The sequence below is a fragment of the Lichenostomus cassidix genome, chromosome 4 (genome assembly GCF_008360975.1).
Source record: "Lichenostomus cassidix isolate B80296 chromosome 4, HeHo_3.0, whole genome shotgun sequence".
Lineage (NCBI taxonomy): Eukaryota > Metazoa > Chordata > Aves > Passeriformes > Meliphagidae > Lichenostomus > Lichenostomus cassidix.
The window spans coordinates 49,907,768-49,926,270 of NC_139484.1; the positions used below are offsets into that span (position 1 = coordinate 49,907,768).

Consider the following 18,503-nt stretch of genomic DNA (forward strand, 5'->3'; position numbering starts at 1 on the left):
AAGCCAGTACTCATCTTAGTATTTTTAGCCTTCACTTAACTGTGCTGTTTAGTGAATACTTTTGATATATTATTATATCTATAAAGAACTTTATTTGGGTTATTTTAAAGCTCTTATTGTCAAGCCATTTTTCAACCTTTCTTCAAATTCATGTAGCATAAATATAGACATTTAAGTCATATCTATATTTAAATTAAAAAAAACCCCAAACAACCCAACCCTCATCTTTTGCTGTGCATTTTTGAATCTTAAACTTTTCTTCCTTTGTCAGAAAGCCTAGCACAGTTCAATGTATCTGAAACAATGAGCTTTCAGTAGGTAGAAGCAAGACAATTCTTATTCTGAAAAGATACTGCTTGCTCTTGCTGTCGATATTTTTTGTATAGTTCTTGAATGGCCCTATTGTCCTTCTGTGTGCTCAAAGTGAATGAATTTATCTTTCAAAGTGGAGCACTTCTTTCTTCCCTGTACCAATTCCCACTTCTGTTTCTGAAGGAGAGGAGACTGCACTCCTGAAAGCATATAATTCTGAGCACTGAAAATTAGATTCCAGTGTACCTGTCACTCACAAAGTCAGGTTTATGCCAAGTGTTGTGTTGTTACCATAAGGAATTTGTTTGGACCATTATGGAAATAACTTCACTCTAATGTACCAGTGAAGTTGCTGAATTTGCCACCATCTTCTGTTCTGAAAAGTAGATTCTAATTTTTTGAGGTTTCTGACAGTCCTCATACTGAAGTTCAGTGCTGTGAGTTCTTATGCCTTTGCTAAGTGTAAAACATAATGAGTTATTCTCTCTTTAGTGGGATTGTTCATACACTGGGCACGAGTAGAAATTTTGGAGGGTTGGTGCTGCATCCAAAGGTAAAAACTTCCAAATTAATGCACTTTGTTTCTAGAGTGCTTTCTTGGTTCTGTATGGTTAAGTGTAGTGCAACAAACTTTGGTGTCTGTTTTCGCAAACATTAATGTGTGTATGATCTTTGTGTGGCAGGTCACTTCCATGCACCTTGCTCCATTTTGCTCCAAGGAAAGCAGGTGCAACAAGCTGTTTGCAGGCATAAGAGACTTAAAGGGAGCATAGGATAAATATTTTCAAGAGGGAACAATATGGAATAAGTAGATGAATGAAATTTAGTTAGCGTTTTTTTCCCTTCTTATGCTGTGTAATGAAATTCTCAGCATTCAGGAAAAAAACTGAAAATTCTCAGTTGTCAGGTGGCGACATACATAAACAAAAGGACCTCCTTTTTTCACAACAAGTATTTCGGAAATTTATGGAGTAAGATCCTGCAGAGACCTCAAAGCATGGTGTTGTTGGGGTTTTTAAATTCCTTGAGGATGTGCTTATCAATGCCTAGTAAGTATAAATAGCTTCACTGCAACTGTTTGTTAAGGGACTTTCAAGCTGGAGGTCCCTAGATCGCTGGAGGCTTACTTGGGAAGATGAGCATGTGTCTTTTCTTTTTTGCATTATTATTATGACTGTCACCAGTAGCAAGTGCCTGAAGGGGAGTCACTGTACTGGGGAACTTTTGATCAGCCTCAATAAGGTAGTTATTATTTTAGTCATCTTTGTTAATCATTTACCTTCAGTGAACTTTAATCTGGACCTAAAAGTATATTGCACACCTGTTAACCATGGCTTCTGGCAGTTATTTAGCTGTTATTTAATAAACAGAGAAGGCATTGCACTGTTCAGGTACAAGTATAGTCTTATTACCTTTCCTTTGAAAATCAGGATTTCTTAAAGTTATAAAATTATTAAACTAATTTCTTAAAATTATTTGAAATAATTTGAAATAATAGAATCAACAAATGAAACCTGCATCCAATTCTTTTTTTTTTTTTATTTCACTGATAGAAATAAAAGCTTTGTATTTTTCTATCCTCAGTCTTTTTTTTTTACTATTTCATGCTTCTGTTTTTCTCACTGGTGATGTGAAGTTAAGAATGCTTCACTGCTACAGAGGATGCTGTCAAGTTCACACTCAAAGAGATTATTCTGCCCACTCTTTTCCCATAGAGGGTGAATTAGGAACTGCGTAGGCTTCACAGAACTCTGCTCTCTTCTGAGGCAAGTGTGCCAGTATGAAACCTGTGATTTATAGGGAAATGGACTGGGGGCTAAAGGTGAGGGGACAGAATAAAGATGTCTAGGTTACAGGATATGAGGGTAGAAGAAAAGTAGAAATATTTAAAAATACATTGTATGAGGAGTGGCTAAGCCAGGTTAGTTATTGAAAAGCTACTACTTTGTGTTGAAATCCATACCTGGTTCCCCACTGCTACTCTCAAGGGTAATGGAATGTAAAAATCCCCAGGAAATTCTTACTAAGAAGTCTGGCAAGTAAACATTAGCTGACTTATCTCACAGTATATTTTATTAGTTGTAATTCTGTCATTTTAAAAATCTCATCCTGTAATAGACATTATTATTCTTTTTGGGGCATTATTCTCTTCAATGCCTCATATGATATAATTGATACTTCTGCTTGTGCATAGACACACACACATGTGTGTCTTTTGTCAGATTTAGCTTTAACACTCCTGGCTAAAATGATATTTTTATTTGCTCATACCTGAAATAGGGTATTAAAAGAGTTGTGTGAAGTATTTTCTCCATTTAGGCTTTAGTGCTCAAGAATTTAGGAATCTTACAAAGAAAGGCTTGTCAGTGATGCAGGTTTAAATATGTATTAACTAGAAAAACAGTCTTCTCTGCAGAGGCAGGCAACTCTGGAGCTTTTACCTTTCAGTGCTTTTATTTTTATCAGTCTGTACCCAAATACTTGTTGTGTGAGAGGTAACTTAGTGAACATGCAAGTGGTAAGATGTGTGAATTTGGCCTTTTGCTTGGATGGTATAATTTGTTTTTTTCTGATGCAGTTACTGTTTTCAAGAAATACACTAATATTTCCAGAAATTAAACTTGTGGAAGTGGCTGCCACTAGATGAACATGTAAATAAATTTAAGAAGGAAATGCTGATGGTATTCCAAATAGATCAGAAATAACTTACATACTTATCAGTTTTTCCAAAATCCATACATTTCAGAGGCCCTCAGAAGTGCTCACTGAACATTTTATTTCACAGTTGTGTCAATGCAAAAGTTATTTTTAAGTACATTTTTCCATGCAGAAGTAAAAATCCCAAACAATTTCAAACAATTTCATTTGGTTTAAGGCAAAAATAATTTCTAATAATTGAGTCACAACTAACCCTTTGATATTTTAGCTGCTGTATAGGAGATTTTTTCAAAGATATGTTTAGTTCATGTAGTATATCAGAAGCATGAGCAACCACAGGCTTAAGAAAGACTTTTATATGTAATATATTTTATTTTGTTAAAACACTCAGGTTTAAAGCAAGAAAAACTGCTGTCGATGAGAAGGATTTAGATGTATAGAGATTATTTAGACAGTAAAGCAGGATTTAAGCTAGATACTTGCATAATTTTGCATTCACATTTTAATGCAATCTGTTGTTAATCTTTTTCATTGTTTCCTTTTTTAATAATTAGAGTGTGCATTTTTTCTCCTAACAACAATCAAGTAAGGTCGTTCCAGAAACTGGAAACTTAGGGTTGGACAAAATTTATTTATCCATTAATAAATTAGAAGTGGCTTGTAAATTATGGCAAAAATATATATTACTGACTTAGTTTTTTTGGACCATGATGAAATAATTCTTCTTTACAAGTTTGATTCTTGAATGATAATCCCTTGAACTTTTGTTATCTTTTCCCTAGGACTTTAAGACAGGATTTGGTATTACTCTAATCCCTATGAATGTGGCAAATGTAAAACAAGTGGATCGGGCTGCAAAGCAATCTTTTGAAATAATTACTCCTTATAAAAGCTTTAGGTAAGAAGTTAAACACTTTACAAAATATGCAATTAACTAATGCAATAAAGAAATACTGTTTTCATACTGCGTTGCCTTAGCTAGTTTGGATGAAAAGGTAGTAAGGATATTCAGCAATTTTTAGAAATTGAAGGATTTTCTTTCATTTGTTTAGCTGTGTGCTTCATCTCTTAGCTCCTGACTAAGCATATTATGCCCACAGGTTCGTATTTTTATGTAGTCTTCTTTGTTCATTCTGTACAAGAGCTAAAGGAAAAAAAAAAGAAAGGAATTGCTCCACTTTAACAAATTGACTCCATCTTAAAGAATAATAAACTTCAGTAGTGAAATAATGCTGCATCCGTTTAGTATTATGCATTTTATTTGAAAAGAAGCTTTCATGTACCATTCCTTGTAGAAATCCTTGGTTGAAAGCAGTTGGAAGTTTCACTTTGGCTGATGCTAATACTTGCAATGATTTTTAAGAAAATGAAAGCACATGCTAATAAAAGCCTTCTGTTAAGTGTTGTAGCGTTTCTTAAATGAAACTTCATAACGAAGGGGAGAAGGAAATTGCTTTGTTCTCCTGGGCTTGTTAAATATTAGCAAATACTTTCACTCTCAGTCAGCTAGCAGGTAAATTAGTCTTGATCAGCAATTTGAATCTGTTGATAGTTGGTAGATGGATAGTTATTAGGTTTTCTCTAAGACATCATCATGCTGATGTTTGTTTATAATTTGATTTTTTAAAAAGCTAATTGAAATGAAAAGCAAGTTCATTTTTACTTCTTAGTAAGTCTCCGTGTTTTCTTGTGTCATTCTATCCTTTTGTTGAAGTTCAGTCTTTGCGTTTGGTAATTGGTAACATAAAAGGAGTGAAATTAACTCCGGGATGTTATGTGAATATTACAAAAGCTGTGTCGCTTATACTAGTGGTTTTGTTGAAAACTGAATGCTAAAATGAGGGCGTTTCATTGAATAAAAATACAAAGTAATACATTCCATTTTAGTATTTATATCTGTGCAGAGGAAGATTTTGACTGCAATTTCAGATGTAAATGTAATAAATAAGAGACACTACAGACCATGTTTAATTGGGCTTTAAAATAAAGATCAATAACACAGAAAAGTCAATTGTTTCAGCTTTACAGCAGAGTCAGAAAGAGAGAAACAAGACTGGATTGAAGCACTCCAGCAATCAATAGCAGAAACTCTATCCGATTATGAAGTAGCTGAGAAGATTTGGTTCAATGAGTCCAACAGGAGCTGCGCTGACTGTAAAGCTCCCAGTCCTGACTGGGCATCCATCAATCTCTGTGTTGTCATTTGTAAGAAGTGTGCAGGTAGAGTAATTAATGACAAGCTGTGTGGGTTCCACTAAATGTCATATTTGCATATCTGTGTATGTTCTTTTGTTCTGAATTGGCTTCTGAATTGGCTTTTTTTTTTTTTTTTTTTTTTTTTTCATTTTTAAAGTGCTATCCTTTGGAAGTTTTGAGAAACAAAATGTGAGCATAAGTTGAGTTTGGTTTTTTTTTTTATACCAAGGGTATCCTTATTCTAAAGCACTTCCATGCATAAATCACATGTCTGTCATGACTGAGTTCTCTCAGATGAATAATCCTTTGCAATTAGTGGAAATTAAGACACAATAGCACTTCATGTGAAAGGAATTGCTCTTGCAAGGCTAGATGCCAAAGTATAACAATTTTTAGTGTATAAATTTTGGGTATTAATTTTGTTACATCTGGGCATATTTTACTGCTGATAGGGATGTTTTTTTCAGATACTACTAAAAATCTAGTTCTGTCATGTTTTTTGTTGAAATATGTGTTTAAGCAGTAGATTCAACGAAATAATTTATAATTCTAGGCTTTCTTTTGAACCAAACTCTCCCAGAAATAGTCTACATGAGAGAGCCTACTTTTTTTTTATTCATTACTGTCAAATGAAATTAACCTTTTTTTTTCAAAAAAATAGATTTATTTTTGATGCTTTTATATTCAAATGTCAAACCCAACCTTTTTCAAAAATAGCGAGTAGAATAAATCTGTCTTTTTCACATTTTTTTTTGTTATCTCAGCAGAAGAAAAACTCAGTTTAAGTGCCTTAGTTAAATAATAATCTTGGATTTTCAGGACAACACAGATCCTTAGGACCAAGAGATTCAAAGGTTCGCAGTCTAAAAATGGATGCCAGCATTTGGAGCAATGAACTTATTGAGGTATGTTGTGATATTCTAACTCTTTTTTTCCATCTTGAAACCTACTGTATGAAAAGGAGTTATTTACTGCTTTACTCCCAAGAAAACTGAACATATAACTGCTAAACCATATGGTGCTGTTACAGTAAACTCGATGTTTCTCTGCATCATGTACCTTTGTGTAATTCATATGTTTTGCTAACAATCCATACAGTTTCTCTTAGTATCTCTCCAAGTATCTAATATTTTGGGGAAAAAAGAAATAAAATGCTTTGGGAGAGTGTTCATGATGGGGCAAGGGGAAAAGAGCGGAAACTTCTCGCTACCAGTTTAGCTCCTTGGAGTGTTAAAAAGGGGTGTTGGTAAAAAGTGGTCCTGATAGAGATGGTTGGAGCTGTGAGTGTTTTCTTTAAAACATGTTACTCTTCTCTGAACTTTAGCTAGTATTTTCTAGTATATAATGAAGTGTTATATGGGATTAGCCTTGTAAAGCTTAGCTGCTCTTGATGGTAATTGATGATTGCAGACTTTATTATTCATTTATAGATGACCATAGGCAGTGACTGAGAGAGGCTTCTGTTTCCTGCAGGAAATTTTATTTTCTTTAATAACTTTCTTTTTCAACTTTTCGCAGCTGAAATCTGTTTAGAGGCTCCATATCCTTCATACTATTTTGCTATTTTTTTCCTTGCATGTCATCCAGCTCTTTATTGTCATTGGAAATAAGAGGGCAAACAGTTTTTGGGCTGGAAATCTTCCTCCAGATGAAGAATTGCATATTGATGACCCTGCAGATAAAAGGATAGCATTCATTACACAAAAATACAAAGAGGGAAAATTCAGGAAAACACCCTTTCTCTACAAAACTAAGGAACAGTTGAATAAGGTAATATAGCATGGTTAAGCCCATTCTATATTTTGGATTGTATTGTATCTGTGTGCAATTTGGTCATCTTGGTAAACTGGTGAGAAATTAATTCAGCATCCTGAGTGACATTCTGAGTAAGGGCTGTTTAGGAGCCTTTGCAGGAGTCTTTGCATGACTACTTAACTTGCTTTTCCAGTTTGTTTGTTTGTAGAAGGTTATGGTACTTCTGTGGCGCCCCTAATATGTCTTCCAGAGCTATCAAAATATGGAACTTTATTTTAATTCAAGTGTAGTCTAAGGACGCGAATTTCCACTTTACTTCTTTAGATTACTTCTTTATGTGACTTTTTATATCCTACATGTCTGACATCTAACATTCACATACATTAGATGGTCCATTTTTATCAATGGTGAAAATAGCTTGTAACACATGTAGTAGCTTATAGCTTCTTGGAAATGAAAAAGCTAAAAATAATGACGGAAAATATGTGTTCTCTCCTTTTACAAAAACAACAAATTCTTTAGAGTTATAAAATGGAAAATTTTAATTATCCATGCCTTTGTAAATTTTGATGTCCATTTGACTGAATTCTCATATCTGAGGGTTTGAGTCATGGTTGTTCAGGGTTAATGAATACAGAAGAGTTTAAATGCATTTTGCAATGTTAATGAATTCAATTACATGAATCAAATTGTCTCGAAGGATATGTAAAGATTGTGGGAGGGCAGTAACATTTAAAAGTTGAGTGGTTTGAAACACAGTGGTTTCATTTGTTCAGTGTTAGTGTGTGGAAAAGAAGTGTTATTTTTCGTACATTTTATAAATTGTATGTTAGTTATACACATAATTTAAAATAAAGGCATATAAGTATAATTATCACTGAAATGCCTCTAGCCAAAGTATAGAACCATCACTTTACAGCTTGAGTTTGTTTCCTGCATTTCATTGGAGAAACATTTTTGGGCATCACGGGGAACTCTTTGTCATTGCAAAATGAGACATTTGGATTGCTTTCTATTTATTGGTAATAGCTGTGAGATTTTGCTTAATACTGTAACTGCAGCCTACAGAAAAAAGCTCAATGTTATACAAGCATGGTTTTTCTCAAATCTGTAGGATTTGTTTTTTGTGGGGAAGGATATGTGTCAAATAATCATTTAGCTACTGGGAAAAGTTATCAAATTCTCTATGGAGACATGAAATCACTATGTAATAAGGCATTCATTGCCAAGTAATTCTAGAACTTTTATTGAACCGTCTTTTCTGTTATCTTGTGCGTCCTGGAGGCTTATGTGTTTATTAGAACAGCTAAATTTTAAAGGAGTACTCTTCCTATTTTGAGTGACTTCTGCTTTAATCAAATAAGAAAAACTCAGTCATTAACCAAATCACTTAAATATTAAATCATAGAAATTTTAATGGGATAGGTTGCTGTAATTGTGTAGCTATTTTTGGTTTTAAGGTTTTGGACTAATCTTGTGAAAGAAGAATAATGTTGGTCATGTTTGTGTATACAAAAATAAAAGGAGATTCATGTTTTAGGATATGGTGAGACATTTAAAAGAAGATGAACAAGTGTTAAGATACACTGAGGAGTAGTTGCCTAATTGCCTGACTGTGTTTTTTTTAAAAAAAACTACCTAGGAATCTAAATCTGTGTCTTAGTAATAGAATTTAAGAATCTAATCTCATCTTTTTGGTTGAACTTCTGAGGTCTGAAATAATAGGACTTTTTCCTTAGTAGTTTGATGTAAATAAACAGCAAGAATCTCCTCCATTTTTATTAATTCATGTTATCCTTCCCAAGTAAAATTTGTGACAGCAACATCTTGCAGGGCTTGGGCTGATGTTTTGGGATTTTGTTGCTGAGTTTTTCTAGATTCAGACCATACTTCATGATTTCTGATACTTATCAATGTTTATGGTCCAGCTATATTGGAGGTGAAAGGATTTACATCTACATTGCATATATCTGTTGACAGTGACTTTCTAATTTAAACAGACTTCCTATTTTCCCTCTCTGATAAGGCCCTGTGTGCTGCTGTAGTCAAGCAAGATGTACTAGAAACTCTGATGCTACTCTTCAGTGGGGCTGATGCTATGTGTGCCACTGGAGACCCTGTGTACAGTACCCCATACTTATTAGCCAAGAAAGCTGGACAAAGACTGCAAATGGAATTCCTCTACCATAATAAGTTCTCAGGTATGATGCATTTGTTTCTTTTTGATCTTCTAATTTTATATTGTGAAAAAGAGAAGGAAATACTTCAGAAGAAAAATTTGCTTTGCTTTGAAAAACAGTGGTATAATGGAGGGTTTTATTAGTGCACAATTTCAATTGGGTGCAAATTTGCTATCTTGCTCAGAAAACATATTTAGGATTTAAAAAACTCCCAAACAACACAATGGTGACTCATAGAAATCATACCAAATTACAGCACAGAAAACAATCCATAATCTTCTCTGCCAATATTATCAGTCTTCTACCAGAAAAAAATAGGCGTATGCATTTAACATGTCTAACGAATTCATCTGGTACTTTGTTTTTTTCTTAAAGATTCTTTAAATTGATATCCACTCCTATTGCACACAGACCTAGCTGTTTTTTCCCAAACTCTCCTCCCAAAATAAAACTCACCTCTTGAGCCTGCAAAATGATCTATCCCAGAAACCTTTTTCCCATCACAACTTCTGTTGCAGCTTGGAGCAAATGATAAACTTTGGCTTGGAAGTCAACTGTCCTGTTTGGAGTGTGTGACTGCTATGAAGCTCTTGAAAACAGAAAGCTGTTCTTAGCAATAAATGAATTGAAGTGTATGGGTGTGACTGAACTTTGCTTTTAAAAGGGCTGGGCAGTATCTGAAGCAGACAGGAGCTGAAAGCTCACATGCAGATTTACACTGAAAAAACAATAGCTATGTGGATGTAGTCATGGACCAACTTTCGACTGGCTTGTGTCACTCTGCGAAGTAATGCTACATAGGCTGAACAAGAAAAGTTTTAGTGTTAATTCAATGTTTAGGGAAACACATGAATGAATTAAGGCTTCAGAGGCCAAACACAGTGCCGTAACTTCTGCCTGAGCATCACTCAGGCCAGTGCCATGCACTGGATCACAGGATGTTAAGCTCTGTCACTGTTCAGGCATGTAGCTAGGGTTTGTTTTTGGGTTTGTTTTTTTTTGCTAGCTATGGTCTCAAGTGGTCCTAAGGCTAGAGAGAGAGAAGTTTGCTTGTTTTGGCTCAGTCTTTTCTACTTCTGGCCTTCCAGCCAAGGCAGCACCATCATGTTCTTATCTTTAGAGAAAGGGGGATCAGTGCATGTGGATGATGATTCCCAGAATCTCTGTCTGCTGCCAGATTTATTGGTAAACTCTACATAAGCCCTCAAGAGAAGCAATCTCCTTACACTGAAGGATGTTACCTAAGGGGTGAAAATCAATGTTTGGTACATCAGAAACCAGTATTTTATATTACCTTGACACGCAATGGTAGACAATACCAACATTGTAATAAATTTGAACCAATTGTTCTTTTATGAATGTATTTTCTAATTATAAAAATCAAACCTGTAAGTTTTATCTGAGTTGTAGTAAAGCTACTGCAGAGCAGTGACATATTTACAGACATGCATTTAGAAAGATGTGTGGAAAAATGTCTTTAAGTGATATAGCCAAAGATCTGTATGTTATTTACTCCTTTGTCTTTGAACAGATTTTCCAAACTATGATACTTGTTTTGAAAGTGGCTTCTCTGAAGATTCTTCACATTCCACCTTTCTTTGTGAATTCTTATACAAAGTTTCTTCTAATACGCCTAAGCTTCTTACAGAGAAGAAATTAAAAGAAGGTATTTAACTTTTAATTTATGTATTTGAATAACACATGAATATGTATGATTTGGATGAATTTTATTCTTTTTAACTTCTTGCATCACTTTTTGAGAGATAAAATGTCTTTGATAAGACATATCATCTTTTGATTTAGTAGACCTCTTTCAGATAAAGAAAATACTGTTTGTTGATCTCTTCATTCAGTAGTTGACAGAGGAATAAGACTGCACTGAAAAATTGTTCAGTTAACACAGTAATGGATAAATAAAAAACTAATAAAAACACTTCTTGATTTAATTATATTTAGATAAATGCTCAAAATTAGTTTTCATCTAAAATGATTCTATTACAGAAATAATTTACAAGTAGCACTGAGTTTTTAGTAGAATATTTCTGAAGCTTACAAATTTACAAAATATTCCAAGTAGAAATGAGCATCTCCAACAACTCTATGACAAATTGAGCTTTGTGGGGTAATAATGCATGTATATCACAGTTGATATACATGGTCTGCTGTGCCTATCAGTCTTCTGTTTTTCTTTCTGAGAGAGGTGTTATCAGATAATTTTTCCCTTTTTCTCCCCATTTGTGTTCCTATATTTTTCTTCCTGATTTGTTATTGAATTTGTTGCTCCCAAAATCCTTGCACGGCATGCTGCACTGGTGTATACATATTTTTGTAGGATTATGTCCATATTCTCATGGCATATGCCTTTTAGGTCCTTAGTGGGCATTTAAAGCATGTTAAAGCACAGAACTCAAGCTTAAATATCTTTTGAAGAATCTGTATGTTAGTGTGGCTCCAAATTCTCGAAAGCATTGGGCGAGAACAGAACTAATGCCTGGTCACAGGGACTTCCCAGCAAATTTGCTGTTCTTAACAAAGATGACTGCTGTGACAATGGACTGCTGCTGGATAGGACTTCATTTAGGATTGCCCTGAAATTGCACTGAGCTTATTTGGGAAACAACGTAATAACTGCATACCTCGCTACTTGCTCCAAATGCTGGTCTGATCTTCCATGCTGTGGCTATCTGTGTCTATATCCATAAAAAATCTTTGAAAAAAAACCCAGAAGTCAGTGCTTAGTGAAGCAAAGAACAGATATGAAGCAATCTCTCCTGACACAATGGCATATTAGAAGTGCAGTATGTTTGTAAACACCTGAATAGATTGAAGATTTAGCTGAAAGTGCTCACAGAATGGCTTCTGTAGTCCTTTCAGAGGAGATGCACTGAGACTGAGCATTGTTAGTAGGATGTCTTAAAATATTTATTGAGGAAAGCCCTCAGGCAAGAGATTTTGACTGTCTTCCATTTCAAGTCTTTAGTGGACAGAAATGAAGGAAGCTGCTTTCAAAGTTTGTAGTCTGTTGTTTATCATTGCACTTGTTACTTGAAGGAACATATAGTAAATGGAAAGGAATCAGATTTCTCTCATCCCAGGTTTTGTCCTCTGAAATGGTAGTAATGTCTTGAAGATGGTAGATGCTCTATTGTTTGCTTTTTTGAGGGTGGGGGTTGGTTAGCTTTGTTTTTGTATTGATGTTGAATGACCCATGGGTTTGTCAGGACTGATAGTTCTGGTTTGGGCTCCTTACAGATACGTAGGAAGATAGGTTTTCCTGACCCCTGGCAATTCAAGGAGACAAATGGAACAAGGGAGAAAGATGTAATGACATCTTTTCAACAACAGAACCCCCTGCAATTTTGAATTAGAAACTCTTGCTCTTGCCTTAGGGCTCTAATCTATCTCTGCCATGTTTAAGAAGTAGTATGACAAAAGTCCTTCTTGCTATTTAAAACATAAAATATATGATTTCTCTTTTTCTCTTCTTTCACTCCTGTTTCTATATCTCAGTAAAATGAAGTTGCATATTGCAGATTATTGTGGATAAGTGGAATTTTTTTGCCCTTCTTACTCTCTTTAGGACATAATTTGAGGGTTAAAATGCTAATATGTGCAAGAAACATTATCAGTTCCTTCCTCTGCATGTAGATATTTAAATAAGGTCATGTTGCCTGAAAAATCTGACCTCACTATTTAGTTCTAGAGAACTCCTGTTGAAAGAGTTCTGACTTGCCATGAACTAATTGAGTCCTCTGCAGGCCAGAGAGGGAGCACCATTTTCTCACACTATTTGACTAAATTTGGGGCTTTTTTTTTTTCCTTTTTTTTTTCTTTTTTTTTTTAATGCTGGGTGTGGATACAGGGCTCCAACTCAGAATCCTGTGAAGCTTTTTAATCATTAGAGTTAAGCTCTTCTTCAGTGTTAGGAGGCAGTCTGAGGCAGTCATCAGCCTTGCCTTTAGCACTAGGGGTTGAAAATTTCGGCTCTGTGTTTGTTGTCACAGAAAACTGCTACCCCTTTGTTGATTGGGCCCTAATGGTAAAAAAACACTCAAGAAATCATTCAGTGCTGTGAATTAACCAAGGTTTAATACCAACCAGGTGGAACACCTGAAAATACAGCCCTGTTTTTCATTATGTGCACCTCAGTACAGGAGAGAGCCAACTCTGTGTGTGCTTCTCATTATAGCAGCATCAGTGGTTTCAGCAGGGGTGTGTAACTTCTGAGGAGAGTTGCTGTTAATTAACAGCTGTTCATATCAGCAGGAGGAGAGCTGATATGTTGGTGCTATTCTGATGTAGTGGCTGAAAAAGTAAAGCTTAGAGGTTTAGAGGCTCGAGTTTGATTTTCTGCTTCTGTTTCTAGTGTAAAAGGTCTTTTACAAGCTCTTTTAAAAGATTTGGTATTCCAAAATTGCCCTTGAGTGTTTAATAGTTTAATGAATATTGAAGTAGTGAGCTGTTTTGTAGACTAGGTTTTGGAAGATGGGAGGGGGAAAGCAGGGGGACAAAAACCTCTGGATCTTCAAGACCTAAAAGTTTAGTGCTTAACTCCTGTAAACCTATACATTACCAAGCCATTTATCTTATTTAGTACTGAAAGTATTATTTCAATTTAATTTAAAGCAATTTTCTTTTAAAATTTATTTTTATTTATTTTGTATAAAAATTTATTTTATCTTTTTTTAGTACTAAATACACATTTTAGTACTTAAAATGTATATTTAGACAGAATCTTGTCAGTGCTAGATAGCAAATAGCATGATACAAATAAATGCTAATAAAATAGTACCAAAATATTATAAAACATTCAGAAATCATGTAGAAAATCATATAGAAAAGCATATAGAAATCATATAGAAAACAACAGGGAAAGGAGTAAAGGATGGGTGAATGGAAAAAGGATGAAATATCAGATAACATAGCAAGTATTTGTAAATTGCAGCTGCCTTTTCTGTTTGATTTTTGTGGGTGGTTTTTGCCGGATCTGTTTTACCAAATTCTCAGAAATACTTTGCCAGCTGTATAGGAGTTTTAAGACTGTAGTATTTAAAGAGAGTATTTTCTTTTAGGATCTGCTACGGGGCAGTAGTGGAAACAGATATACCTCAGATTTTGTTCTAAGAAGTAGATGGAAGCTGGCATAAATTCATGAGTATTGTCAGTCACAAATAGTCATTACTGTGCTATGTCATGTGTGGCATTCATATTTTAGGTCATAAGACAGAGTAGAAATTTAGTTGTAACTAAATATAGCAAATAGTTCATTGAAGTTGCTCTGCACACTTTTTTCTTCACCTTGTATTTACTTATTCTTCAAAAAAAACTTCAAAAACTCTAACCTTTCTATTATTTCTTTAATCACAGATTGCAACAAAAGATGGTGCACTTTGGAAAGTGGCTTTCTGAGCTACTATGAAAATGATAAAACTACCACTCCTAATGGTATGATTGACATCAATGAAGTTATCTGTCTTGTAGTACACAAGTCAGACTTTTTAAAGAGAGGGTAAGCCCCTGAATTAATATTTCAATAAACAAACTGTTCATTTGTTTCTTGAGTTTTGAATAGGCAATTTAGAAAAAAAGGTGAATTGTTTTATGGGAGTTAGGAAATAAGTGCTATGTGATATTTGGGGATTTATTTTTCTGTGGTGATAGAATGAATATATTAGGGTAATTTAAAAGGGCAGTTTAAATTAGATACATCTGTTTCTTATTAAATCTGTAATGCATATTCTCAGTGCTTGAAAAGTTACATGATGATAAATTGAACAATTAATACTTATTTTTCTTTCTGGGATTGACCTCTGCCTCAAGCCAAAATTCTTGCTTTGTTTCTTCCCTGTAATGCAGAAGACTAGAGCTCTCCACAATGCTTCTGGCTTTGGTAACAGAGATACTGCTCTTTGAAATCTTCATTCTACAGAATTTGAATTCTTTGTTCTACAGCTGACAACAGTGTAACTGATGAACACTGTTAGTTTGAAGACAATAGCTTTTTTTTGTGTAGTCTTGTTTTTTCTTTTACAACTCTCTCACCTTCTATTTGTACATGAAAAACATCACTTGGAGAGTGACCTAAATCTGAGTTGCATTCCAGTGATACTCAATTTCTTTAGGACAACATTTTTGTTTAAAATATACTTTGTATATATCTAAAAAAACTCCATAACACTTTCTTTACATTTTTAATGTGTATGTGTGCATGTAAAATAAAAATAACTTTCTATAGTATGGCACTGTAATGCTTTTAGTTACAAAATAGAATTGTCTGCAAAGAAATCATAGTCTATTCAGTAAACTTCTGAAAAAGATAATGGGAATAAAGGACTTAGACTACTACAGGGGAGAGAGATTCTGAAACATGGTGATGTCTCAATATGCTATAAAATATAAGCAAGTGATGTTCACTATCCTGCAGTAGCTTTGTGATATCCAGAAAAAAAATCACTTTTTTCTTCTGTCTTCCAATCTAACCTATTGCTTGCTAAATCTCCAAGTCGTTCCATTTGAGGATAATAATTTAATTAAAAAACATGTTTGTTTGCTGAATGCTTCACTCTAAGGGAATAACTACTCTCCTGTTGTGCTTTACCTGTGATAGAGGAGTTTTATGAGAAATTTCTTTAGATTTGATATTTCATGTAGTGAAACAGCTGGTCCTTAAAAAATGCCTATTCTGTTAGTCAGAACTAAGTGTTTATATAATTTTCAAAGTGGTTATTGAAAATGACAGAAATGACTCATGCTCAGTTCTCCACATTTAGATAAATCTCTATCTCCAGCATTGAAAGGAAAAAGCAAACTCCATCTATTTGGTATCTAGGGAGAGGTCACAGACAATATCATACTATAAATTTGAGAACTATAATTTGTAAGTTAAAGACTGCCCTCAAGTTCAACATGATATTTACTTTCCAAATTCCACACCAATTTTAACTGCTTTACTTTTTCTTCTTTTACTGTCCTTATTTATCAATTAAAAATAGAAAAAACAGGGTTCATCTGCTTAAATAATGGTATCATTTTTAATAGGAAAAAAACCCAAGAACCTCCCTTGAGAAAATGTTTAAGAGCTTCTCGAGTTATAGCAACTTCAAAGTAGTCATCCTTATCTTGGTGATGGCAGGTGACACAAAGTGACCATGCATTTCACCTCAGCAGATTCAGGCTGTCTGAAAGGAAAGCCTATTCATTAGAGGGGAGGTGGAGAACAGGAACAGGGTGGTGAGAAAATAAGTACTCTCCATCCTTGACTGTTTTCAAGACTTCTCTTTGAGCAGGAGATTAAACCAAATGACATTTAAAAGTCCCTATGAACCAACATTTCAACTCATTTACAACTTCCTATTCAGTTATTTGGTTTGCATATATTAAACATAAAAAAAATATTTTGAATGCATCACGAAAATATACTTGATCAAATCACATGAACTTGCAAAGGTAAAAAATTCCCTATGCGTTTTTAATGACTGTATGTAAACATTTTTATGCATTTTGGAATTATTTAAAAAACTATTACACGGTAGACTCTAAACATGTACTATTGACCTGCAAAGTCCTTTGATCCTGTTATTTTGTAAAGTACTCTATTATTAACTGGACTGTATTTGTAAGATTGGAGGAGAAATGCATATTGATTCCATTCCATATGTATGAAGGAATGAAAAAATAATGAAATAAAACTCTTGTGTGTCTACTGTTTTGAAGACTAAATACAGCTCTGTTTCTTCTCTTGCTTGCTTTAGGGACATCTTTACATTTGAAATATACTTAATGTCAGAACGTGTTTTTCTATTTGGAGCTGAAACTGCGTATTCACAAAGAAAATGGACTTGGGCAATAGCTAAGGTAATACTGATAATTATCTTTTTCAGTTAGGCCAGGAGCCTTTGCACAAATCATAAAATGTCATTGTTAGCTTAAAACCTTTGAGAAGTCATTTTTGATGAATAATGATCTGTCCTGTGTGTAAAGATTTCTTGTGCAGCAGGAAGAAATAACTTCTGTGATTTAATGTTTGAAATAAGAGGATAAAATAAAATGTGAAAGGAATTGAAACAGCATTTTAATGCCGACTTTAAGAATATATTAAAGGTGTTCCAGTATAAAGACATATACTATATGAATATATTTCAGCTAAGTTTTTTATGGTTGCAAATCTATTAAATTTATTTGCTGAAACAGAGTTCATAAAGAAATACCATATTTTATACAGTCTCAAATTTAATAATCACATTACTAATTAAATGAATGGTAGTTTAAAAGCAAAAATATTTGAATTGTAGAATATGAATGGAAAAATATTAAATGATATTTTATATTTTAAATTCAGTGTATCTATAGGTTTATGAGTGGTATATCTCAAAGTTTTATTCTTTTGCTGTTACCTTCATCCTAGAATCCTATAGATTTGCAATATCTTGATTTTGTTTTGTAGGGGCAAAGGGTTTTTTCCTTCATCTGACTCACCCCATTTTCTTTGGTAGCATTTTGTTCCTGCTGTGGCTGAATCACTGTTAGAGAGAGACTGTGACCTGATTGGGCAGCTGTACTACAAAGATCGCCATAACCTGGATCAGTGGAGGAAAGGCTGGTTTGCTATAGAGAAGTCGAGCCTTTATTTTTGTCTTGAAATGGAGGATGCTGAAGAAGATTCTATATATCTCAGGAGGTTACAAGAACTAAGTAAGAACTTTGTTTAATGTCTAGTATTCAGAAAATGTTCTACGGGATTAATTCACTGTTAAGAACATTTCTATTACATTTCAAAACAATAAACATTGAGAAGCTCAGTAATTATTCCTTCACATGAGTCAGATGTTCTTCCAACTCTTGTCTAAATATGGAGTTTGTAAAATTCTGTCTTGGGGTTTTTTTCCTATTTTTTGGCACATCCTAGAGAAATTTTTCACAGCTTTATAATTAATGATGACAATTTCTGTTCCAGTTGCAGCAGTATCCTTCTTACAAGAGTACAGAATTGAATAATAATATATAACCTTTTGGGATTATTGTCTCATATTTTTGACAGGGCAGAAATACTCACTGCAGAGCATGTTCTTGAGATGATTGACAGGTCTAGTTTTGAAATATTCAAACATACTGGAAAATTACAATTCTCTTGGAAAACTGTTTCACAGACTAATAGACTTTTATCTGATACTAAAAGTATTACTTGCTCAGTATCATGATGTATAAAGATAAGAATGTTTGTACAAATGGTCGTCCATGATCAGTTTTATACCATTTGTAATTATGCTCTGAATCCTCTTTCAAGCATATCTGCCCTACTTGTTTTTCTATTGAACAAGTCAATATGTTACATAGAAAATTACATGTAATTTGAGGTTTTATAAAAAAGTAACATAGAGAAGATAATTTAGCTCTTTATTGATG

General features: G+C 34.0%; 1 protein-coding gene across 2 annotated transcripts in view; it reads left to right on the forward strand.

Annotated features, from left to right (window-relative positions):
• Positions 1 to 18,503, forward strand: part of ARAP2 (ArfGAP with RhoGAP domain, ankyrin repeat and PH domain 2) — a 127,189-nt gene that overhangs the window by 54,421 nt on the left and 54,265 nt on the right. For both annotated transcript variants that reach the window (XM_085059183.1, XM_085059182.1), the window contains exons 10-18: positions 3,753 to 3,868; positions 4,991 to 5,190; positions 5,986 to 6,071; positions 6,754 to 6,936; positions 8,948 to 9,122; positions 10,633 to 10,767; positions 14,469 to 14,610; positions 16,853 to 16,955; positions 17,594 to 17,792. In XM_085059183.1, the coding sequence (XP_084915309.1) occupies positions 3,753 to 3,868; positions 4,991 to 5,190; positions 5,986 to 6,071; positions 6,754 to 6,936; positions 8,948 to 9,122; positions 10,633 to 10,767; positions 14,469 to 14,610; positions 16,853 to 16,955; positions 17,594 to 17,792 (1,339 nt within the window). The remainder of the gene's footprint in view (positions 1 to 3,752; positions 3,869 to 4,990; positions 5,191 to 5,985; positions 6,072 to 6,753; positions 6,937 to 8,947; positions 9,123 to 10,632; positions 10,768 to 14,468; positions 14,611 to 16,852; positions 16,956 to 17,593; positions 17,793 to 18,503) is intronic.